This window comes from Mycteria americana, chromosome 5 (assembly GCF_035582795.1).
Source record: "Mycteria americana isolate JAX WOST 10 ecotype Jacksonville Zoo and Gardens chromosome 5, USCA_MyAme_1.0, whole genome shotgun sequence".
NCBI classification, from domain to species: domain Eukaryota; kingdom Metazoa; phylum Chordata; class Aves; order Ciconiiformes; family Ciconiidae; genus Mycteria; species Mycteria americana.
In genome coordinates, this window is record NC_134369.1 from 31340185 (window position 1) to 31365877 (window position 25693).

Sequence of the window (25693 nt, forward strand, 5' to 3'; positions counted from 1 at the left end):
AGCTCCATCACCATCAATTTAGCAGATTTTGGAACCTGATGCTGTGACTTCAATGTGACAGCAATACAGGAAGGCCACAGCCATACCCATGAGATAAACAATGCTATCCAATTTGTCTGGACACGAAAATAAAAAACAAGAAAGAGGAAATATATTTGGTATGAGATAATTCAAAGGGCAGACAAAACTTCTGCAGGACTAGCCTCTCAAGGTCACCTGCGGTGAAACTGGCTATCCTCTCGCACCATTACCATGTCACATCGTGCATTGCTTGGATCTCAGAACATAATGGACAAGCAATACCAACAATACAATGCTTTTTATCTATTTTTTGACAGGCTGTGAACAACAATCACCCAAACTCATGTGGTTGGTTCTGCTCTGGGTAGTCTGCTGCCTCCCCTTCCCCACATACCTTTAGAGACATTGTACCCGTACGCTGCGTATGCCGCTGCAGAGGCTGCCGCTGCCCCTGCTTTGGCACCTGCCATTGCAGCTGCGCTTCCCGCTATCGATTTCCGGCTTCTGCCTTTCCCAGTGCCGCCTTTTGATCCACTGCCCGAACCTTTAGGACGACCCCGGCTTCGACCTGACTGGCCTCTCCCAGTGAGAGGTGTATCTTGCATTGAAACACCTTAACAAAAAAAGAATGTTAAAACAATAACTGCTATAGTATTTCTGGTGACTCACACATGAATACATCATAACTACCCACCATTTACATTAATACTGTTCCTATTAACTGATACTGTTCATTTACATTAATATGGACAGTTAGCAAGCAGTGATCCCATGAAAAGAAATTATGTATATAAACTTCACTCTTCATTAACCACATCTTACTAACTCCAACTACTTATTATTATTATGAACCCAATCCACAAATAGGTGGAGGATTCTGGGTTCTACTTCAGGATGAAGTATTTTCTTACCTGAAGACAGATATGAAGTTTCTTCCATTTGCTATCTCTAAAGGAACTTGCCAAGAACTATGGCTCTACTTATTTCAGTGTAGAAAACTATGGTAGTTAAAAACATTCGCCATTATTTAAAATTACAGATGCTCCAATCACCCATTGGAAATAGAGAATTGATTATTAGCCCAACAGCAAATTCAAGGAAGAGCTTAGTGATTAATAGTTCTGTGGTTGTCTGTAATTTGGCAATATGTACATAATGGAAGGAGAGCCCTCTATAACACAGGAACAAAGGACAAAACTTTTAAGAGTAACTAACACAGAAAAGAGGAAAAGTGTGGTGAATGAAAGACTGTAAACAGATTTCCTACCAAATCAGAAGTAATTTCTCAATTAAAAGGCATTTTTTTCCCCAAATCTTGCCAACCATACATATACTCTGGTTAAAATGAAGAAAATGTATCACTTAGCCATACAAAGTCAAAGTTTAATAAATGTTAGTAGTAAGTCAAGGCAAAAGTACTGACCATTCATGGTATCTGAAACTGAGCCAGTAATGGAAGCAGGAGAGTTTGTTGCCCTTGACTGAGGTGCTGAAGAAGCTGGATCATCCACAATCACAAGCATATCACTACTGCTCTCATCGGGAGGGATAGAGCCCATATGTAATTCACTGCTGATGGATATCTAAACATGACAGAGAACAAAGCTGTTAGCTTCTCAGGTTAGGGAAGGGAAGGGTACAAACATAATAAGATCTTTAAAAGACATACAATCACAAGTAATTAATTGGTACTTGTTCTGTTCTCTCTCATTTTCTCTATGTGAGACTAGCAGCATGACAAAATCTGCCTAATCACACCACACCCTCTATTTACATGCTGAGCAGCAGGAAAGACCTCCAGGAGCTACTTAATTTCAATTCATGAAAATAGATGTTAATTTAAGAAGCAGGAGACTAATGGGCTCAGCAGAGATTTAAGAAAACTGCCGTTCAACTGTGCATCTTCAACTGCAAGAGAGAAAACAATAGGATTCTTAACCTACTACTATTGCTAATAAAAATCTTTGTCAATAAGGGAACAATACAACATAGAAATCTATAGAACAGAATATATTTGTTGCCAAAACCAGTTTGCAATTCTTTACAAAAAGATGAAGGAAAATAAGATGTGTGCCACTGAGAATTTACAATTTAAATTCCAGAGGAAAAAACCACACTAATTCGGAATCAGAAGCAAGGAAGGAAGCAGAGAAGGAAATGTAGATGAGACTAGCAAGGAGTACGTACAAAGAAACTGAATGTCAAGGAGCTATTTGAGGGATACTGTTTGGTTCAGGAGCAGAAAGGGACTGTTCTTGCTATGGAAGGTATTGGTATGGAAGAAGGCACACAGTTATAAATGTGAGCATGACAAAGGCAGGAAAAAGAGAGAAAAAGGTAGGAAGAAAGTAAGTGGGACTGCAGGCAGGAATAGAAAAATTTCAGGGGCTGAAAGGGAGGAGAGTCAGGGCATGAACTCGCCATAAGAAATCGGAGGCAGACAGCAAATGAAGAGGGGAATAACGGAATGTCAAATAACACGAGGAGCTGTAAGGCAGCTTATTAGGAGCTGTTATATTTTCAATAAATTATTTTCATTTCCATGGTTCACCTTTAAGACATCTCACTTCCTCACATACTCAAAAGTTCTACACTAGCTAAAATAACAGAAAGCAAGAATTTTACAGGATGTAAAGCCACAATTGAAACAGTATATAGTTCAAAGCAGCAGTGAGTCTTACCTCACTGAAAGGGCTGGGCATGGCAGAGTCTACACTAATGAAGGAGTCATCCCCATCAGCAGACAGGTTGGAGTTATCAGCTGAGGGAACAAATGGGATCACAAGGTTCATGCCCTCTTTCTTTCTCTTCCCATCCAATTCATCTTCCTTCTTCTTCTGAAATAAATAAAAAAATACCACAAATGAAAAAGGCAATAAAACAGAAGAAAGGGAATAAGCAACCCAAAAATCTCAACATCTAATGCAGTATTATAACTTAAGGAATGCCATGTCCAGAATTTCCCAAAACAAGTTTCTGAAGGACACAGTAACAGATCCCTTAAAGGCTCCTTCTTTAGATTTAAGTAGGGTTGTTTTTTTTTTTTCTTCCTAAAATGGCTGGAATGATGGAGAATTACTCTTACAGAATTACTTTGATTTCCACTACCTTTTGGAGTAAGCTTGAAATTCTTTACCATTACACAAAATTCCAATTAATTAATGCAAAGCCTCCCTGTCTCAAAAATTCAGAATTTTCATAAACTAGTTTTAATTATCTTTTTTAAACAAACTGATCTTCCCTTGTTCCACAAAAGCCACATAGCTATATGGGTTTTATCTACGTTTGGTGTTTCATTCACATTCCCTTTTTGTCCTTGCAGGAAAAAATCTTGATTAAGTCACCATTTTATATGCCATACAATGATCAGTTGATCATTTTGTTTTTCAAGCATGAGTCCTCAAATTGTTGTCTGTAAACTACTGGTGATCTACAGTGTTGTTTGGGTATGCAGTACTTCCTTATTTTTCAAGTTGCTAATGATATTAAAATACAGATAACTATGCATTACATATTTTGTGACATCCCTCTCCTGTATAAGGAAGTGCCACAGATTGATGTTTAATGGTGAAGGGAAGAAGGCTTTACTCATTAGACTGCCTTTGCATAAAATATTTCCACACCACCTAATAGCAAGCCTGAAGCTCTTCCGGCTCTATCACTGACAGAGGCAACCTCTTTGCATCAAAGTACCTTTTCAGCATATTTTTCCCTTTTACGTTTACGTTCCTTCACACGATTTGTTTCTTCTTGCTGTCGCTTCTCTTCTTGACGTTGACGCACTGTTGGAAAAGAAATACAGAGTTGTCACCACTGGAAAGATATTTCATACCCTGTTGTGAATCTTACATGAAATTCTAGTTCTAACAGAACTGTGAAGAAAATTCAGCTGTATTAAAACTAAAACCCATTGGAAACACTACTGTATTAAAACTACTTGTATCCAAATTACTAAAAAGTCTTACAGTGAAATTCTTCTTTCAAGCAAAATAAAAGCATATACCTCTAATACAGCTTCAAAAGTATAAGAAAATACAACATTTTTACTAATACTTTTCTTGTCATGACCTACATAATTCTTGTCAAAGCTCTGTCATTCAGGAACAATGTAATGATCCTGAGTGCCAATAAAAACTTTATCACATCATCATGACTCTCTTGCACAACTTCATCTTTCAGATCAGCAGTGATACGAAACTAGCTTGTACTAACAAGAGCTGGCAATACAAAAAGAGCCAGGAAACAGAAGTTGTTATCAGCAATACATGTGTTTGTAGAGATAAAAACACAGCTTTCATAAGGTAATGAAGTAGAAGATGGGGGAAATGCTGCCACACGGATTTCACATACATTTCTTTTCTAGTTCCTCATCATCCAGCAGAAGGCTGACCACCTCTTTTGGCTTCAAGGTGTCAGGTTTGAAATTGCCACCTGAAATCACCATTCGTTGGATCTAGAAGGAAAAAACAAGAGAGAAAAAAAAGGAAAAATTACTTAAAGCAGCCATGAGCCATTCTCACTACCTTTCACTGAAAGCCAGTCAAAAAAAGATGCCAGCGCATCTAAGTCAGAATTGGCTCAACTTCTCTATCATACCAAAGATAGCAGCAAAATTTCAAGGAAGATTTATTAAGAGTATAATTCAGAGTATAAAATATGAAAAGCAACCAAGCTAGAAAGCAGAAAATTGCCATCCCTTGTGCAAAGCTGCACTTCTTCTAAAGCACCATGTAATAAACAACAAATGGTAATAGTATTAATATATTACTGAACAAAAAGAAAAAAATACAGCGGTACTCCTGTCAGGTATAAATTTCCAGTCCAATTTTTCAAGTAATCTGCACAGAGAATCATGCAGATCACATTCTTAAAGGGTACAATATTTTTAGTCTCCTTGACTGAAAACTAAATCTCCATATTAAGTCTGTGTCTCAGTTTAAGCAATTCAGTTTAAGCAACCTGTATTACTTCAACTATATTAAAAAAAAAAAAACCACAAACAAACAAACAAAAAAACCCAAAAAACCAAAACCAAACAACAAAGAAGAGTTGTAACTTAGCAAAAGAGAACAAGCTTTTGCATAAGCCAATTTTGCTAATTTGGATCACCAGCAAAAAGACTACACTTTATTTTGAGGTTGGTATCAGGTGACTCTAGAGCAATATCCTAGAGAAACTGGGTAAGTTTCAACAAGGGAAATGTGAATGCATTCAGCTGGAGATGCTTCAGTTGCTGCAGCACCATGATCAGCAACTAATTAAGATAAAAGCTAAAAGAAACCCTGAGTACACAAAACATCTGAATGTTGTATATAGTATACCTACTGCTACCAAAGAAAGTGAATCTGCTTAATTTTTTCTTGCCAATAAAGTGTCATTAGGTCTAAAGTTTCTAATACACTTAGTGCTTGATGCTGCAGGACGCGAGCTCTTCTGGCAACCCTCACACCTCAAATAATTTTCACTTGATTACCTTCCAAATTTCTTAAAAAAAAAAAAATTCAGCTGTGGTATAACAGTATAACATGAGAGGAACCAGTAGCCCTGACACAGCAAAGACAGAAGCTCTAGTCTTAAAGAAGCCTGAGTAGTTTCATTGCATCACAAGAAATAGTTTTCATGAAGTCATAGTGTAAATAATTAGCTTCTTCCTAGTTCCTATAATGCAGCTGTAATGCTGCTGTGTTAGGAACACAGATTTGTTTATTTGAACAAAGACATTCCCTTTTGGCTTCCCTTCTGCCTCCCTGCAGATACTTTTTCTGTTTCTTTACTTGTTTTGATACATGTTTTCTGACACCATTTCTGTAACTTCTTGTTCCAGATATTTCTTTATTCTTACCTCGCTCTTTTCCTTAGCCCTTTGTAAGATGCGCTCCTCAATGGTGCCTTTACATATCAACCGGTATACAGTGACTTGTTTTGTTTGACCCAGTCTGTGTGCCCGGTCCATGGCTTGCTGGTCTACTGTTGGGTTCCAATCGCTGTCATAGAAAATTACCTGCAAAGGAACACCAGAGCAGAAAGGATTAAATAAAACCACACATTTAGAGCACCTGGTGATTAAACAAACAAAAATCCAATATACTGATAAAAATAAAAGTTGTGCTATACACCCCACAGAATTACCGCCCCACTGCAGGCTGTATTAGCCTAGCCTTGCCCAGTCCTATGAAGTCTTTTCCACTGCATTTCAGATGAGTTCAAACTAATTGACACTGTGAATGTTTCAACTTCCACAGAATGTCTTTAATATCTTCTTCAACAAAGCTGCTTCGGAGGCACAAAATTCCTGAGTCTGTCACCACGTTAAATCACTGTCATGTAATTAATTATAGGCTAACCACATCATGAACCCATTTTATTGTTACTTACCTTAAGAAGAAAAAGCCCATCAAATTAGAATTTCACATAAAAAGTAATACTCCAATTTTTTTTTCTTTCAAACCTGGATAAAGTCTAGTCTAGTCTAACACTTCTAGTGCTTTTACTACAAAAAACTGAAATGCCACATTACATTCATACTGCCCTATCATTCCAAAAGTACATTCATACTGCCCTATCATTCCAAAAGTACTTTATGCACAGTAAGCATACAAAACAAAAACATTGAAAAAAATTTTAGACAGCAAAGTAAAGTACTCAGAAAGTTACAAAAACACAGAACTAAAAATGCTCGTGCAAGGAGCCTGCAGGAGCGTGCCTGTGCTTCCATCTGTTTATTTCCTCTGTTGAAGCAACTTCAATCAAGAGAACTTTTCAACCCTGAAAATCCTACAGATACTTGCTTTCTTCCAATTTCTTTTAAGTGACAGCAAGATATGATGGGGTACTTTTAAAAAATTATGTAATATTTTTGATTCAGAGATCTTTAGTTTTGTGTGGCTGAGGATTACAGTCTGTCTTGGGGTCAAATCTGCATGCACACAAGGTATTGGGTTAGAAGCACAAGAACAGCTGTTATTGAAGAGAGAAGTGGTTCATGTAGGTCAGTATTCCTTCCCCAGTGATTAGTGGCAGCTGTTCCAGAGTGCAAATCTTTGCAATTCACCTAAATCAGTATGCCTTTACACCTTGGGTGAGTAGAGGGGAGGCAATTTATCTTTCCTGACTAGCCGATATTCAACTACAAATGACTTTGTACTTTTAGAGGCATTGCTTCATTCTTCTGTGCACAGAAAAAAGGGTAACCGATACCTGTTCTACTCATTCCTTTGCAGCTGAACCTTAAGAGCAAACAGTCATACAAGAAACAGCATTCACTGTATGAAAGTGTCATTTGCATCTGTAGGCCCCTTCAGTTATCCAACTCCTTTCTAGACTCTGGTACTAAAGTATGTGGGGAGAAGGAAGGTATTTCGAACTGCAACCAAAAACTGTGTACCAAGCGTCCAATACTCTACAACTTTATCATCAAGATAATACTATATTGTAAATATGAGCAAAGTAAACAAGGTTATGCAATTTCATTACGTGAATGGCAGTACTAAAAAATATTGATAAGCATGGCTAAGAGAGTGCCAACTTTCACACAGAAAGACCAATTTTCCTACATAAATTGTGAGGCTGGGAGGCAGGAGATGAGCAGCTTGGGGAAAATGGTGGTTGGAGGCATACGAGGCAGGAAAAGCAAATAAATATTTGTACGGAAAACTAAACATCAGTAAGCCGATTTTTTATTCAGTATTACTTTACCAAACTTCACCTACCGTATCTGCAGCTGTAAGGTTAATGCCCAAGCCTCCAGCTCTCGTGCTTAACAGGAACACAAAAATATCATTCCTGTAGAGGAAAGAGATTAAAAAAAACCCTTATTTTGTGCATGATGAACAAGAAATAACACAGAAGTAAATTTTTTGACCCATATAAAGTGATCAGGTCTATTTCTATTACTCGAACACTTCAGAACATTTTGTGCTGTTCATTAATGGTCAAAAAACCCCCATATGAATGAGTGAAAGAAGTTAATCTACAAATCAAGACTGTTGGAACATGCAAACATTCAGTTTGCAATAGCAGCTTATTAATCTCTATCAAAACAAACCAGGGCTTGTTTATCTTGCCCACATTGGAAATTAAGATTTCATATGGACAAAGAACAATTTATTGTTTCACAGAACTGACCGATGTTAAAAAAATCTTGCCTTAACAATGCTCAATTGATAAAGAAAGAAAAATAAATGTTGAAACTGTGTAGACGCAAGTTTAGTTCTAAATTTGGTGCTTTGAACAGAACAAACAAGGAGACAAGTCTATATGTAGGATGACCAAGTACTGATGAAAACTCAAGTGCTAACAGAGAAATCAGGATTTCTGCTAAGGTTGTGAACCTCACTAGTGCCACTGGGGGGGTCAGCCATATTTAAAAGTGTTTAACACCATATGGATCTGTGAACAGGTTGATGCAAACAAAGCAAGCAGTACTAGTAAGGACTCCAAAGAGGTTGACATATTGTACTTCGACAGTTACAGAGCAAGGCCCTCTGCTTAAGAGAAGACATTGTGCAATGCCATGTTCTTTTGCTATCACACTGTCCGTACACTAGTGCATGCAAAATTAGTAAAGCACCAGAAACTCTTGCTGAGTGAGCAGCATGGGATGTTTACTTCTTGACTAACTATGTGTAGGCAGTCTGTCCTTGAAAGTCCACTCATCAAATCTAAAGGGTCTTTCTTGCCGTTCCTGGAGGAAGCGTGGGTGTATTGCAGGCTATTACACATATGCTAGTACAACTCAACAAATGGAAAAAACTAAGGGTTTTGGAATCAATACTCTTGAAGGTCAAGTAGAACTGACTATTTTCTCAGGACTCAAACTTCAAGACATTCACAAGCAACTGGCAAGGCTGTATCATAAAAACCAAACTCTCAAAGAACCCATTCTGGTCCAAGGTAAGATTTCCCCTCTAAAGAAATTGCCAATAGACAACAGAAATTATTATGAAAAATATGAATTAACACACACAAAAAAAGCGCCAAGAACTCCAAAATTAGAAATAGAAGGTTTCTGGCAGTCCAAAATCTAAGAGCACAAAAATCCACCCTGAGCTATGGACAGCTGGGAGGAACTGAAGCCGAGCTGTCAATCGCTAGATTTTATCTTGCAGGTACAAAGCCAAAGGAGTCAGCAAGTGCCTGTTCGCAACGTAGGTAATCCTTGGCCAGGAAATCTTTTCACTCTTGTAACAATAGTGGAACGTGCATATAGACAGTCACCTGAACATCCAGCTGGAAATGCTTCTGGAAATGCCATATGGGAAGGAAAGAAAGTGGACAGTGCCACAGACTACAGGAACAAATTATCATTCCATAGCTATATATTTTCAGCACCCTGCTAGGATATCCTGCAGGATAGTTTAGTCTCAGTCAGGCTTTTTTTCCTGGAAATATTTCTCATAAGTAAATCATGTATAAGAGGAACTCAACTAACATTTTAATAGGAATTCTTGTTTAGACTGGCTGACCTACATTTCAAAGGGATTTCCTGCTGAAATGATTATTTTTCTTCAGTTGTTCTATTCATTAATAAAAACAAATTCTGTTCATTAATAAAAACAAATTTATTCACTTCTTTAGGTTAAAGGACCAGGAAGAAGGACAAGAAGAAGAGTCAGGATTCCAGGAGGACATCATAACCTGCAAGGAACCTCTTTCTGACACCTGGAAACTGGCAGAAAGGTACTGCATGGTCCTCTCACTTATTTCAGGTATTTGGCACACATCCTTTTCAAGTTTTATTGCTCTGAGGAGTTCACAAGAAGACTCATCATTGCAACACAGTCCTTCAGGTCTTTAAGCCTCATGAACCAGTGGCCTGAAAGGCTGTATACGGCTTCCCCTCCTAACTTCAGCTATGATACCTTGGGACCACTAACGCAAGGACTATTCTCTAGTCTAGAATGTTGCTTTCACCCCGCAATAAACAACAATCTATGAACCTAACACCTCTGAAAAAGAAAAGTGACCTTCTTACAAACTCAGATCAACATCCAGGAAGGATAACCTTACTGTGAACTACCATAGCAAAGTGACATCATATCAAGCCATATCCCATGATTAAAATGAAACCTAAAAACCATAAACTCAATCATTATAAATAATGCGCCCTAGTGGAGACAAAGTTATAGTAAAATATATTAACTTATAAGATGATGATTACATACTCTTCTTTCCTGATGTGCTTGTAAAAATTGGAAGAATCCATTTTGGTTTACTAAATGAAAAGGGTTAGCATATCTTACTATCTAATAAAATCCCCATTTTATCACTTGTATATTTAAGATTTCTTAAAACATGCTTAAATGGTTTGTTTTGCAGAAAACTAGGTCACTTTCAAAGCTCTAGCATATGCAAAATTTTCAATCTCATCTTCAGAGTGTCAATTGTCAGAGCATATAATAACCAACGAACATTTGCTATCTTTCTACTGAGCTTCTTTATAAGCAATAGCATATTTGGAATGGCAAGAAGCACAATAGGTGGGTACACTAAAATTGTTTCCAATACTGTTTCACAGATGACAAATTCCTAAATACAGCTGGGTTCAATATCAACACCAGTGACTCCTGGTCAGCAAACCACCTAGAAACTGCTTCAGATAAATGAGGTCCATTTGATATCAGGGAAGAGAATTTAAGTACAAATTTAATTTATTTCCATTACATCTTACACCAACTCTCTACATACACACGATTTGACACAGAAATACCTTGTAAAATACATTACCTGTTCTGAAAATCTGCTACCATGTCCCTTCGTTCAGAAATCTTTGAAGAACCATCCAATCTCATGTAGGTATGTTTCCTATAAACCATGTATTCCTGCAAAGAACACACACCAGAAAAATATAGTTGCTCTTGAAACTGTTCAGTCTTGATTCTTCCAGAAAAAAACAATAAAAGCAGAATTGCTACTTACAAAAAAACCCCAAACAAACAAACCAACCCCCTAAATGTCATAAACAAATATACTATAAGCAATCTTACATAAGCAATACTTTATAATAATAGAAATTCAGAAATTAAAGCTACTCAATCACATGTCAGTTTTTGCATTTCATGTAAGAGATAAATGATGATGTCAGTTCAGAGTTGGGGATGTATTTGCTGCACTGCAGACAATGTACGGTACATGCCTTTTTCTATAAATAAATAGGTAAATAAACCCACTAAAATAGGAAGTTTGTTTTCACAGAGTCTAAATTTTTACTAAATCCTGAGCTTTCACTGTGTAAGCAAACCTTTCTGAACAAACCAACTGTATCTGCTCCCTGTTGATTTTAAACCATTTCACTAGTGGTTTTAAAAACCTAGTACTGTACACGAACATCTGTCCAAGCTTTACCTCGCTAGTAAAGAGCCTGTGAATCTCACTGCATACAAGAACACTTTGAACATTACATTAGTGTGATAGCCCAGAGCTCAAGCCAAGCAGCAGAACTGAAACCATTGCCTGGGACACAAATCAAATGTCATCAACTAGGAATGCTGTAGGAAAAGGCTTTTTCCAATGAGAGACATTTTTGATGCTCTAAGGTACTCAGCATCTTCTGATACCTGTGCAACTATCAATAAAATCTGAATTACATAGAAAACTCTTAAGGCTATACAAATATCCATAGAGTTTCTCTGCAAAGATACCCTCTGATATTTTAACAATGTGATCCTTGGGTGATGAGATGCAACTCCTACTGGTTACATTCATAAGATTTAACCCTACTGGTGTATGTGTCTTTTTGAGACGCTGTGACTGCAAATGAAGACAGAAAGAAAACAGGTGGCGCTTTAGCAGCAAGAACTATTGGATTCATCTTGCTCCAAACTGCAGTGTTCAGCAGCTACAGAACTGATGTGCTGTGAGAAGACACAGCAGTGCTTGCACTCCAATGAACCTTCTGACAGTACCATGCTCAGTTCTCCTTTCCACCTATCCTTCAGGGCTCCTGGTCCTTTTTTGTTCTTCACTACTGCAGAAGAGGTGAAAGAGCTGCCATACTATAAGGAACCTGGGAAAAAGACTGCTGTAGTGGAAAGGAGCTTCAATGTATGGCAGATGAACGAGAAAAATAGGTAAATAAAATCAATGTTGAAATGGCCAAAGTGACACTTGGTCTACCTCTACAAAACAGAGCTCATAGTATGATTTCTGGAGTATAACAATAGAAGTTTAAAGCAGAGAACAGCTACTTCACCACAGAGACACTCAAGCCCTAATTTACTATTGATTTATTCCATTTCTATGACAGGTTCCTGTCACCAACTAAAACCAAAGAGATACAGTTGTCAATTAGGCACTATGTGACCTTTTCTCCAGATTTGATCAATCTTTTTTCTATAATTACAGGGGCTTTTTCCTTCCATTTCTTTGTTACTGTCTTTATCTGCCTTTATGATGATTCAACCTTTCATCATCTTGATTTAGTCTTCCCTCATTTCACTATTAACCATCTCTTCATTAGTGTCTTCTAAAAAAACTTCAGCACAAATAGAAAACAACTTCTTTCATTCCATCAAATGCATTTATCCTTATCCCAGACCTTAGACATTTCCACTAAGGCACAAATTACAAAAGAATAAGCTATTCTACACCTGTAATACTGGCATGCATGGGTTGTTCCCCCACGCCCCGCAAACCAGCTTAGTACATTAGCCTTTAGCTAAGCATCTATTCAATACTCTGCTTAACAGGTTCTGGTCTGCCTCCATCCACCTTCCTTTGATCAAGAAGGATACTTCACAGTAGTGTAACAGTGCTCATATGAAACAATCTTTTTTGTGAACTGTTTTTATCCAGTATTTTTCCAAATATTAACAGTACACTCTTTCAACAGCTTAGTGCTTTGATCACTTGCAGAACTTAGTGCTTTTGATCACATGCTTTTAGCTAAAAAAAAAAAAAAAAATTAAAACCTATTTAAGTAGTAATATACCTGGTCTCTACTGTAATTGTGGAAGGCACTTGATTGCTCATTTTTCTACTTCCCATGAGGAATGATGGGGTGGAGTAAGCCTCATGGGGAGTCTTTAATCTCATATAGAGATACTTATACTAGACCTGCTTGAAAAATGCAGTACCTGCCAGTCTTGTTTAGTGTAAGGGGTCACCAAGCCACCAGAAGTATCAATCTAGGAAAAACAATGAAAGTGGCCCTGGCAACACAGTACCTATACAGGAAATGAACAACGCAGAATGACTCGAGTATGGTAAGAATGCAGTGCCACTAAAGTCAGTGCTCTTCTGGGCTTTGACGCTGATACTTTCTCAAAACCTATAAAATGTTTTCCTTTCATGCTATTTCATAGTCCAAATTGAGTAGTCGTATGTTTTAACACAACTAATAAACTTGGTAGTATATAACTAAGACATTTTACTTCATGCAGAATATAATCTGACCCCTCATCACATAAATGCAATGTGATTCCCACTGAAATCATGGACAATTACTCTTCCATATAGAAGAAAGCAATCACTTTGAGAAAAACAAACATGACAATCTTAAAAAGCATGAAATACACATCTGCATGAAATAACAGTACTGAAATTATATTTTATTCCCTTCTGTTGAAAGAAAATAATTTTCCTCTTTGTATTTATATCTGCCATTTTATAATGGCTGAATTAAGCAGCAGTACTTCAGCTGAAGCCAAATCAAACAAACATGGTTTTATAACTTTGTAAACAGTGTGTTTTGTGCTCTCTGCCCTGCGTAGATTAGGTTAGTATGATATCATAGCAGTTACACTGACACAGTCAAAATACTGTTAAAAGAAATAGGACATCTTATGTTCTTTCATATTCAAGTAGGCAGAGGGGATGTATTTTTATATCTCAGGTCAGGAAAAAAAAAAATCTATTGCTACACAACTTTTGCAAGGATCTTCTTACAAACTGAATCCTTACTTGACTTCAAGCTTGCTTAATTCCAGCTTCTGCTACATGGGTGGGGAGAAGGAAAAACAGAGGAATTGGTAGGTGGTTTATTTGGGTAATAAAACCCATGAGCAAAGTTGAACATTTAGGAAGTGGAATACCAAAATGGTGTGCTCCCAAGCCTTTCAAATGGAATGCTAACAGAAAAGACAGAAACACTGAACACTCAGCTTTATGAGGTTCATGGTGTAATGCAGGGTGTCAACAAACCTGCACCATGTCCAATGTTTGCCAAAAAAAGAGGCATAGGAAGCGATGCTGGGCAAAAAGCCAAAATATAGAATTGCAATCATGCAAGTTCTGTTTTCCCTCACAGCAGCAAAACCAAAATTCAGCTTGTGATTTGTTATTGAACTATTAACTGCTGACCTTAAAATGCACTCCTGCTCATACAGGACTCATGATTTAGGCAGCTATTGATTCAGGCTTCTCACTTTTTCTCTTCACTTTATTGTGGAGAAGACAGTATCGCATGTAAAACACTGCTGAGGGAGCCCATGTACACCTAGGACTAATGGTTGAAGGATCACAGGATCCTGATGTTTTAGCAGTACTGAAATTATACTGCCAAAAGCAAATATTTTCCCACGTACTATGTATTCACAGTCAGAAAACTTTATGAGGATTGCCACTCTGAAACTAACATACATCAATTCTCCTATTTTCTTACTCAGAATTAGATAGTCATAAAAGTTATTACTATTAATCCTTCACTGATAGAGGCATTGTGACACAAGATATTCCTTTATTCAGATCCATCCAAAAACTCAAACTTTGCTGTCTTCAACAGAGGCCCAGAGAAATAAAAGTATTTCTTTCTAAGCATTGTAAGTATTACCAATAGGAAACCAAATTAATAGTTCTCCTACTAATGTCTCTTCAGTGGCACGGTTGCTAATCAAATACTGAATTTTTTTTTTCTTCTGAGGCAGACTGACTGTATTTAAATAACAAGTAATGACTTAATTCTTAATTTCTTTCCTATTGTATATGCCAGAGAACCTCTTATCATTAGTGTCTACCAGACTTTTGTACAGGAATAAGATGATAGAGGGAAACAGTAAAAGTCTGTGAAATTACAAGCAACATAAGCAATGTAAAATTAATCACTGTTCTCCCTCTTCCTTCCAATAGAAGGACATATGGGCATCAAATGAAAATAGAAGGAAGCAGTTCAAAACCAGCAAAAGAGGATATTTAAGCCATGCAACCCCTCACCACAGGGCAGCGCAAATGACAAAAATTTACAAAGATTCAAGATGCAACTGAACAATTTAATGGAAGAAGAATCCATTTAGGATTACTGAATATACAAAAGGCGTATCTGGCACAGGAAGCCCTTAAGCTGCAAACTGCTGGACACTGAGAGACTAATTGTGAAGTATCACTATTCTTGTACATTTTCCCCATACCATCTGCTGTTGTACACTGGTGGAAGCATGACACTAGGCTGGACCTTAGGTCTAACTTTGTAGGGCAGCTCTTACATTCTCATATTAATGCATTTACTGGGTATCCTTCAGTATAATAATTTTACGTCAGGTTTGCTGCATCCAAATTATAGTATTTTTTCCAAAACATTGTTGCTAAATCTGTATCTTCAGAATTTGTCTCCTGTAGGCTATAGCTCTCCTACCTCCAGTAAGTCAATCATCCGCGTCATCTGGGAGTAGATGAGAACTCTGTGTCCTTGAGATTTCAGCCGTGTCAATAGAAGATCAAGAGCATGAAGTTTTCCACTGTCAGTGATCAGACTCTCTTTGTCTAAAAAGAAATGGAAGAAAAGCAGGTAACAAATAAAGCCAAAACAGCTACATACAACAAGTTAACTTCTAAGTTTTCCTAGCACTTTGCTGCATTATAATCCCCAAAGTAACAAGTTGAGATGGCAGAAACTGCAACATCCCTTCTGCCTGACACTTAGAATCACACTGCTAACAATAACTTTTTTTTTCTGGGATGGATATATATGAATATAACCCCCTGGCAAAATCTCACCACAGATTGATCTCCTCATGAGTATGGACTCAATCCTTTTTTGCACAGCCATTTCCCTCATCTAAGGATTCATTCTGACCAGATCAACAATCACAACATACCTTGACAGTTCAATAAATTTTTCTCCACTTCACACATTAAAATGCTGTCCTTCGGAAATTTGCTGCTACCTGCTGCTGAGCTTTAGACTTATCCTCCACACATCTAGTTTCAAGATCAAACCCCTCACCAACACAGAAAGTGAAGAACAGTTCTTTAGGTCACTGTAAAATAACAGTCCCTTCACAGCACTGCCTGAACTTTGCTTTTTCTTCCCTGCCCTCCACTTTTTTTTTGGGTTGTTTTTTTTTTCTTTAAGAAACTTTTCCAGATGGCAATCTTTTAAGTCACTTAAATGATTAAGATTTTATACTTCATGTCCTCTCTATTTCAGCACTGCTCATGAAGTATTTTTCAGGAAGGAGATCTTCCTGTTTGTACATTCTGTACATAAACTTCAGTAAACAATACATTACTGTTGAAAGAGGATGAAGAGAAATTTTCTTCAAAAAAAATTATCTGTTGGAAAGGCCACTGATCATTCTTTATTCTTTGGGATGTCTGAATCTAGGTTTACAGCCAAAACGGAAAGTTGACAACTGCAGATGGTGCACAATAGTACAGAACCCAAATATTTTCGACATGTCTAGCAGGTACCATTTTCTAACATCTAGCTGGTAACACTTCTGCACACTTCTCATTGCATAGAATGAATTAACTGATGGGCTGAAGAAAATCCAGCTTTCTGTAAGGCAGTTAACTGTCTTGCACAGTATTACGATTAAAAAAAAGGTATACACAAAAATTAATTCCTTCATCTGAGCACCATGCATTTTAATATAGCTAAACACAAGTTCATACTAATGGAACAGAGGAGTACAGATCACACAACAGCGCTCCTAAACAGATCTTATGAGCACAGCAGGCAACACAGTCCATGAGTGCCCAAGTGCATTGATGTGGCACAGAGGGCTAAGTTTGATTCTTGCACATGCAACCAGGGGTTTGCCAAGAAAAGCAGGAATGTAGTTGTTCTTCTATACTTAATTCAAAAGATCATTTTGAAATAACATGCCTAGGTTTAGTATGCCTTTCAGAAACGTTGTAAAAACCAGAAAGTGTTCAGGAAAAATCTCCAAGATTTCAGTGTGTTAAACATTTCCTGCAGTGAGGGAGTTCAGAAACTTGATCCATTTCAATTTTTCAAAGAGCAATTGGCACTACTACTCAAGGTTCTTCTTTTGGACAAGGGTTTTTAACAACAGAAGAGAACTTTATACTAGCAAGAAAGGCTAGCATCCAGTGACTTGTTAAAATAGTAAAACAAGGCATGCTTCCCTCTTATCCTTCCAATAGTGAGGAAAAGCTAGTCAGCAACACTTTTAGCCAGAAACATTGTGGATTCTTCATCACTTTAGTATTTCAATCAAGATCTCTTTCAAAAATATCCTTTAGCTTAAGTATAAATAATGGACTTGATGCTGGAATTAGTGGGATCTACATTAGGACATAAGAAGATGCAGCCAACAGTCCTGCTTTCTGCAATTCAAAAAATTGTGAGCTGTCAATATCGCTTAAAATTATTAGCTATTATATTTGCACTATAAGCCAATGCTGTGAATGCTCTCTCTTTGGTAAGTTTAGAGCCATGCTCCTGCAACTCCCTAGCTAAGAATCCTAGACAAGAGAGCTCGGCTCTTTCTTGCTTGTCTGCCTATCTAGATAGTCACTGTTTTTCTCCAATTTGCTCTCCCTTTTGATGGTGATCTTGTTGCTTTGCCAGGAGCAAGTGCCACATCATTGCTTGAATAGTTCGCAACTACCTTAGGGAATCCGTCAACTAGAGAACCAAGCCAAGGAGATGCTGTAAGGAAAATGCAAGATCGCAGCTCAGGCTGGCATTTGTTCTAAGTGTATAATGACACACTCATCCCTAGAACAGAACTCAGTCTCAATTACATACAAATAGTTAATAGTTTCATGCATTCTGCTAAGGAAAACCAAACTTTGAACTTAGGCAATTAAGTAAAAATGGCAATGACTTATGGTTATTTGGTTGTAAAATACATCTCTGTTAAGTCAAAAACTCTGCACAGTAGCAATGTTTAAGCTATACAAAATGTTATTCTTTCCTTTAAATCCATACAGCCATGACATTCTGCTTTTACTCTAATTGCTCAGCTTGCTATTTCAGATGAATGGAGTGAAGCAACATGAAAAGTCTAGAGATACATAATGAACTAACATGATTATTAACCAAAAGCCATCTGACTGGAAGGAAGCTGAGAGAACAAGCAGGGTATGTTCAAAAGTCAATCTCGACTGACTCAGATTAACACATTAGCAAGTTTCCAAAAGCAAAATGCTACTGTTTTTCTCACACAGGCATGAGTAAGTAGAATTAAGTTTTGGTAACTGGAAATGAGGTACGTCCTTTGCTGCTGGCTCCTTAGGTCTCCATTGTGTAAGTTACTATTTTTAAATAGCAATAAAATGCAAATTACAAGTAAAGAACTTATTTGCAGATGGTCTTACAGTCTGAAAAGTTAGCAACTTGTTAACAGTTCATAATTTGTCCAATATCTCAGCATCAGAGCAGACTGCACTGCTGAGAAAGTTGTGTTTTATTAGGAAAGAAAAACAGAACTAACAAAAAAAGATTTATCATCTCTGGAAGAGAAAACCATTTGACTTTAACCTGGCATCTTTAAGCATGCTATCTTGATACCATTGTGTTTTCTAAGATCAAGTATTTTTGCATGCTTAAAGTCTGCCACCTAGTGCTTCAAAGGACAAATTCTGAAAAGCGATAACAGAAAACGTACTTCTTGATTCATGCCATCTTCAAAAAACAACACAATTATGCAAAAGAGGAAAAAAAAAAAGCGTCTTCCACCTCTAGTTTCTGTCACTTCTATTCTCATTCACTTTTACCTTGGGGGAAGAAAAAGGCGGTTTGCTTCTTATTTAAATAGGTTTTCCAAAATTTGCAATTCTACATTTTCCATTTTCGATGAAAACTTCCAATGACAACATATTTGGATTTTTTTTTTTTAAATTTAGTTTTTTTAAAATAGCATTAAAGGAACTTTTTTTAAGCCAGTCAGGAGATAGAATTCCTGGACTGCACATCAAAGAACTCTCCCTAGGACGCAATTTTTGGGTTCTTCAGCACTGTATGAAATAAACAAGAAAAGAGAACCAGACCAAAAAGAAAGTAACTGTAAAATCATATTGTATGGCTTTCGGTCTGAAAAAAAAGAGTCCCTGCCTCCAGCCACGCAGGGATATGGACATAAATTATCTACCAGGGGATACAGTGGGATCCTATGGCCTGGGAAAAATAGTTACAAATGATTATGACTCAAAATAACCCCAGTCAGAAGCTCCGGCTGATGACTGTAGCTGGGCTCACCGCTCTCTGGAGAATGAGAAAAAGTGCCTCTGGACATGCAAAAAGCAGAGGAAAGAGAGATAAAGTCTGGGTTCCAGTTGACACCCCTGGTTCCCCTCCCGACAGTCTGCACGGCACAATAGGGTCAGTGAGGAGCTAGCTGGCTCTCACAGTAAACAGCCAGTGAGGCCGGTGCTTTTTATCGATGCTGAAAGGACTCAGACACTTCCTGCCATTTAATCCAGGACCATTTTTCTTTCAAAGAACAGGAAAAGCCTCAAGAGATTCCCACAGTGATCGCAGCTGAGCCTGCTGCCAGGGTATTGGGAACGCCGAGTCTGGGAGATCAGGGTTAGGAGAGAGAGGTATCCCCTTTTCTTGTCACCTATTTACCACAGACCTTCACACTTCCATTCGACACTTGCTAGACTTCAGCCTTGTAAATGGCTCCTTCAGTACATCAGTCACTTTCCGCAATGCACTGTGCCTACTCCTGCACGTATAAACACAGCTGTCCTGTTGTGGTATGTGCCCTCTCCTCTTTGAATAAATTTAGGTTTGAGTGCTACTTTCCACCTAATTAAAACACAGCTGTACGAAACTACTTTTTTTAAAATCCACTTTTAGCTCCAACACCTCCTAAATTAAGACAGCTTTATGTAACACGCTCATCCCAACCACCTTCTCAACCAAATTCTTTGTTGTTCTTTGACAATAATTTGCCTAACCTTGCACCTATTCACTCACTCTTGCAAGCTTCTTGCACCCTATCTTTACTGCTCTACAAATTTTTGCTGATGACAAAGTCATCAGCTTAAAATGGAAGTCTCTTCAAGAGAATGCAGCCCTCTCTCTATTCTACATTGGCTACTTGTCTTCATTTCACTATCCATGCCTTCTACCTTAATTTATCCCTTCACTATTTCCCTCCTTTCTGCTACAGTGATTCATTTTCCAAATAATTTATAAACAATTCAATGAATTCCCGAAGAAACTATAAAAATCATCAACTATCACTGAACATTAATCTAGTGCAAGCTCATGAAAAATGGTTTCTCCATTACATAGGTACAAACGTGCATGTGCTTCAAATGATTCCAAGTACTTATGAGGTACCTTCTTAAACCGGACTGTAGCAAGCAAAAGGCCATTTTCCTTTTACTGTACTAACTTCCCCTGCCAAACATCCTTGACCCAAAAGGGTCTGGGAATAACTGAGCATCTGGCAGTGTAAGCTGTTTTTCCTCTTGGCTATCTCTCAGATCTCTAGTACTTTCTGCAGAACTCTGTTCTCTGCTCAGGACCATCTTCCGACAGCTAGAGTGTGTTTGGCCCATGAAAGTCACTGTAGTATTGGCAATCAAATTCTAGCAAATCTTTGATTACTTTAGTCTAATTCTAGGAAAAAAAAAAAGTGCGTTTACTTTACTAGTACACTGGTACCTTTTTCCCACTTTACCAGGAAATACAAGTAAGTCGTCTTTATTCCAACTGAAACTCAGTAAATCCCTCATGCCTTGTTTTCCAGGCCAATTTCCTCTGAACTTGGTCCCCAAACCATCCTTCTCATGGTAGACTGCTACAAGTAATGTTTATCCTTTCACTAGGAAGACCAACAAAAGATCTCTTAGGTCAATACAAAGGTCTTCCAACACACTAGGAGGCAAGGTATAACTATTACTTTTCCTGCACTCTTCCTATCTCTAACCTCAAAACAGTATTTGGTTGTGAGAGTAGACTGTGCTTTAGTAAGCAAATCCATCTCTTTACAGTCATTTGGAGGGCTGACATGCTAAGAGAGGTTTGTAAGCATTAGAAAAGTCTGTATTAGACTTGTTCAGTATCCATCGACAGCTTTACTCCAGACAGAGGATGTGAAATCACAGCGTATTTTAAGATTCCAGGGTTAACTTTCACTCAGGAGGAAAAACAAACACACAACCACTCCCAACCCCTCAAAAAGCCCATAACCAAGCATAATTATCACTGAAGACCAGATATCCTTATTTATTTCATCTCTATTCTATGACAACCTCCAAACCTACCTGGTATCCTGATAAAAGACCAGCCGTTCTGAGGCCTGATCCCTAACAGCCCTCCTGGATACTCTGGGAAGAACTGGGAGCATTGCTTCAGCCAGTCAGCTGCTAGCTCAGGGGCTCCATTGAGTACACATTGCTTTGCTTCAAGACTTCCTCCTTCCTTTAGTGCCCTGCGCTCGTATTCTGCACTTCGGTCATTGCAGTAGAACTCCAGTGGCACAGCTGTTACCTACAAGTAAAATAATAATCAATATTCTTGTTCAGACTTCCCCTTATCCCCAAATCCCCAGTTTAGGTACCTTCCCACAGGATCAAATTTTAAAAGTCAAATCATTACTGACATGTACAAATGGAAAACAATGTTAGGCTGGGCTTAAAATAAGCAAAGATGCAACATCTCCCCACACCACAAAAACAATCCTATGAACAACCAGGCACGGACTTTTGATAAACAATGCCTTGTGCCAATTACTACACAACTGATAGCAAAGTTGAGGGTAAAAGAATAATATCCTTGGCTGCACCTCTCATTTTGCCTAGATTTCTTTTTTTTATATTTTTATTTTTGCCCTTCACAAACGAGTATTTACGTAGCAGAGGTGAGATTTACATATCGTCCTTAACAGAAATTCATGTGATAATTTAAAATTAGGAATACATAAATTAGATAAGGAAAAATACATAAATTACATAGATTAGATTAGATACATAAATTAGAAAGGAAAAAAATGAACAGGAAAACAGCCCCATTTTGGAACGGCATATTTCTTGGGCTTGACAGCTGATTTGAACAGAAGCGGGCCACAGAAACAGTGCAAGTGAGCACAGCATGATCATCTTTTTTTTCCTGGCCATTCTATGAATCCCTTGCCCTATTACCTGCTTCAGTACATACAACACAGCTGGACAGACCAGTGTGGCAAACACAGGAACTCTGATTTCATGCCATGTGAGCTATTCTGGAACGGCTCCATCACTTCAACTCCCCCTGCTCTGCCCCATCCACCCAAATCTGGACAGAGAGTGGAAGGTCCATGTTAGCCAAACAGCTGTATGCCCAGTGGCCGTAAGGTCCTCGAGTAAAGAGTTCATTCCAGCAGACAAGGCTGTTCTTCATACAATCTATAGCTTTCTCTTATCTCTCCCTTACCAGGGTAAGGGACAACTTCAAGATACTGAAGTAATAAAAACCAAAAGCATTAACTGAGCCATGGTGCATACCAGGACAGCCTACTCTCTTGGGTTTTTCTTTAGATACTTCACCAAAAGTTAAACCACATGATCCAAAGCAAATAAAACAATTACAACACTTTCACGCAAATATAAACACACAGCAATTCACTATCTAGCACAAGAATCTTTCCAATCAAATGCATATTGCCAACTTCTTCCTATCTTTTCTGAATATAAGTCTGTTTTGGGCCAACATTCTGGGGCGTTTCCAAAAGCTATTTATAACCAAGTTTACAAAAGAAAGCTAGTAGAAACTTTCACATACTATCTAGAGACTTAATAACATGTTGTAAACTCACTTAAAAATGAAACTAAGATTTAGTATCAGACAACTAACCTTACAGTATGAGCTTATAACACAGAAAAGTTATAAATTTGCAATGCTTTGTAGGTTTCTTCACCAATATAGGAAGCAAATATATAATTACTCTAGAAGTCATTGTTGCTTTTATTTCAGAAGTACAATTAAAAAAAAATCATCTGTGTAAATTCATGTAAAACATTAAAAACATTGTCATTAATCCTAACACTGTGCAAGATGTCATTACCTATGGGGCTATGAAAAGCAATGTAACAAATAAAAATGAACACAGAGGAAATCAAACTTGTGAAAGTTTTCACATTTTAAAAAAGGAGGCAGAACTGTGTAGGAAGAAACAGTATGGGAGTCTGTAGGGTTTGATGGTGAACAGTAAGCAGAGGAGTTTCTGGAGAACTGGGTAGGGGTGGGAATTAGTGTGATAATGGGACAATTGAAACATTACACACAGTAAAAGAACTATCTTTGTACTGCAGATGAAAAGCTTTTATGTATTTGAAGGGGTTTTAATTTTTTGTTCCAGCTTACTCTAGCATGACATAATTAACTGCTAGATATCAAGAATTATATATATAACATTATATCATGCAAATGAAAATATTTTAATGGCTTAACTAAATGATAAGCAATAAAATAGTTTAAATATCAACAGTTTTAAATATTGTACTTTAGAATTGTAAGGTGAAGGGAGCGATCCATACCTCAGGACAGACTGCCTGATATCTTAGATGCTGGCTGCTCCTCTCTGAACATTCACCAGCTAACTCAAAGTAAAAGGTATTAAGCAAGATCTTCTGCGTGGAAGCCTGTGGTCCACTCCTGTTTTACAGGAGCTCTTCTTATAGGAATAAATTCATCTCACAAACAGAGACTTCTCTTTGCAAGGGCCAAACAATTGCTTAAACAGATTCACGAGCAAAATTATAGTACATATCGAAATAAAACCAAAAAGGCATACAAAATCTCAGCAATAATGGTAAAGCCATTGTTTTGCAGGATGCCAAGAGCTATTTTCAAACCAGACTGACTTACAGGTCTATACACACAGCCACATGAAACACTGCAAAGTGAAAGGGACTGCGTTAAGACTTTGTACATGTTTCTACTACTGAAAAGATACTGTTAAGAGTTGATGCTATATTGTACTGCCATCTGCAGTCAAAGCATACGACTGACTTTTGTGGGAGAGGGCAAAACCTCTCAATTCAAAATGCAAGCAAGTCTTGTTGCCTGAACACTGATGTACACCACAAATGATGGTACAGACTGAGGTTGTTTAAGGGACACTATTAACCATCACATTTCAGTTCATATTTCTACACACTGGATAGACTGGAACAAATACTCTTTCAAACACAGACAACTTGTCATATTTATTTCCAGGACACCTAGGACAGGCAGCCACTACACACAAAACAGAGCAGACTAATTTCTGGACACAGAAACATGGCTTATCTACTGAAATCAATATGGAGATTCATACACTAGGATTTTTAAAAGAAAAACGAAGTCACATCATAAAATTCCACAAGCTACATTTCAATAATACCTCACCTAAAGGAAGAGTTAGTAGGAGACAATCTTGAGACGAACTCTGTGTGTGCCTCAGTGCAATTTCTACATTAACAAGAACTAATCTTCCCATGTAGTCTGTGTAACACTGACTGACATCTGAGGACATAAGACTATCTTAAGACTGTCAGCTCCATGCTTTTTTAAATGCATATACACACTTCTAGGGTAGAGCTCTACATCTTTTACATGGCCTTACAAGAAAAAACAACACATTTCTGAGACAGATCAAAAGAATCTTCCATTCAAGCTTGTTCATGCTCCTCCTCTCTTTTTGTCATAGTGTAGTTTTTTAAGTTTTTTTTCCAGGTTTGTTTTTGTGGTTTTACTTGTAACAAAAGGTAGGATAGTCCTTAGCATTAAATCCTCCTATGTCAACACATTATTGTCAAACTGATTGAATGTAACAGTCATAGTTCAGAAATACATTAAAAAAAAAATAGCGATAGGGATATATGAATGCATTGCCACCTTAAATTCAATAACTCAGTTTAGTTAGGGCAATTGTTAAATTTCTTCCTGCATTTATCTCCATGCAAAGTTAACCTTTCAGGCATTGTGAGATGCCCAAAACCACTTCTCACCACAATACCTCTGACACACTGGGATCTATTGAAACTAAACCGAACAATATTACTCTAAACTGAATTAATCAGCTTCTTAATGAGAACACAAGATCCGTCCTCCAAGCTACTTTTTTTGTGATTGAGACCTATCTGTACTCAGGAAAATTGCCTGCGTAGAAAGAAAACTACAACAGTAACCCCCCCTCATCAACCCATAGCTGCTACATAAACTGCATAACTGCTCCTATTTCTATCATTCGCTCCATTAACTTCCCAAAATTCATCACAGGTCAAACAACAACAGAAGGCTATAGTTTCTGAGAACATATGTGCTCTTTCTGCTGTTTCAGGTCTTCTACACTCCTGCCAAAAGTTTCTAACAAGCATAAAATTAAGTCTTTGTATTCCTAGAAACAAAAAGCCATGCCTCCACTTAATCATTTTTATACACCAGCCAAGCCAAAACAAGTAACTTTTATTCACTAGAATAAATGTCAGATACGATCTCCCCCTTGCCTTTCCCTTCCCCTTCATATGTAGCCTTCTAAGCTCTTCTCCTCCCTTCCTGATGTAGGGGAAG

General features: G+C 37.7%; 1 protein-coding gene across 2 annotated transcripts in view; it reads right to left on the reverse strand.

The window, feature by feature from the left end:
* The window catches only part of INO80 (INO80 complex ATPase subunit), a 68624-nt gene that overhangs the window by 2234 nt on the left and 40697 nt on the right, over nt 1-25693 (reverse strand). For both annotated transcript variants that reach the window (XM_075502726.1, XM_075502728.1), the window contains exons 26-35: nt 21427-21652; nt 15587-15714; nt 10747-10841; nt 7731-7803; nt 5864-6022; nt 4372-4474; nt 3715-3803; nt 2703-2858; nt 1445-1604; nt 416-634 (exon numbers count right to left, since the gene is read on the reverse strand). In XM_075502726.1, the coding sequence (XP_075358841.1) occupies nt 416-634; nt 1445-1604; nt 2703-2858; nt 3715-3803; nt 4372-4474; nt 5864-6022; nt 7731-7803; nt 10747-10841; nt 15587-15714; nt 21427-21652 (1408 nt within the window). The remainder of the gene's footprint in view (nt 1-415; nt 635-1444; nt 1605-2702; nt 2859-3714; nt 3804-4371; nt 4475-5863; nt 6023-7730; nt 7804-10746; nt 10842-15586; nt 15715-21426; nt 21653-25693) is intronic.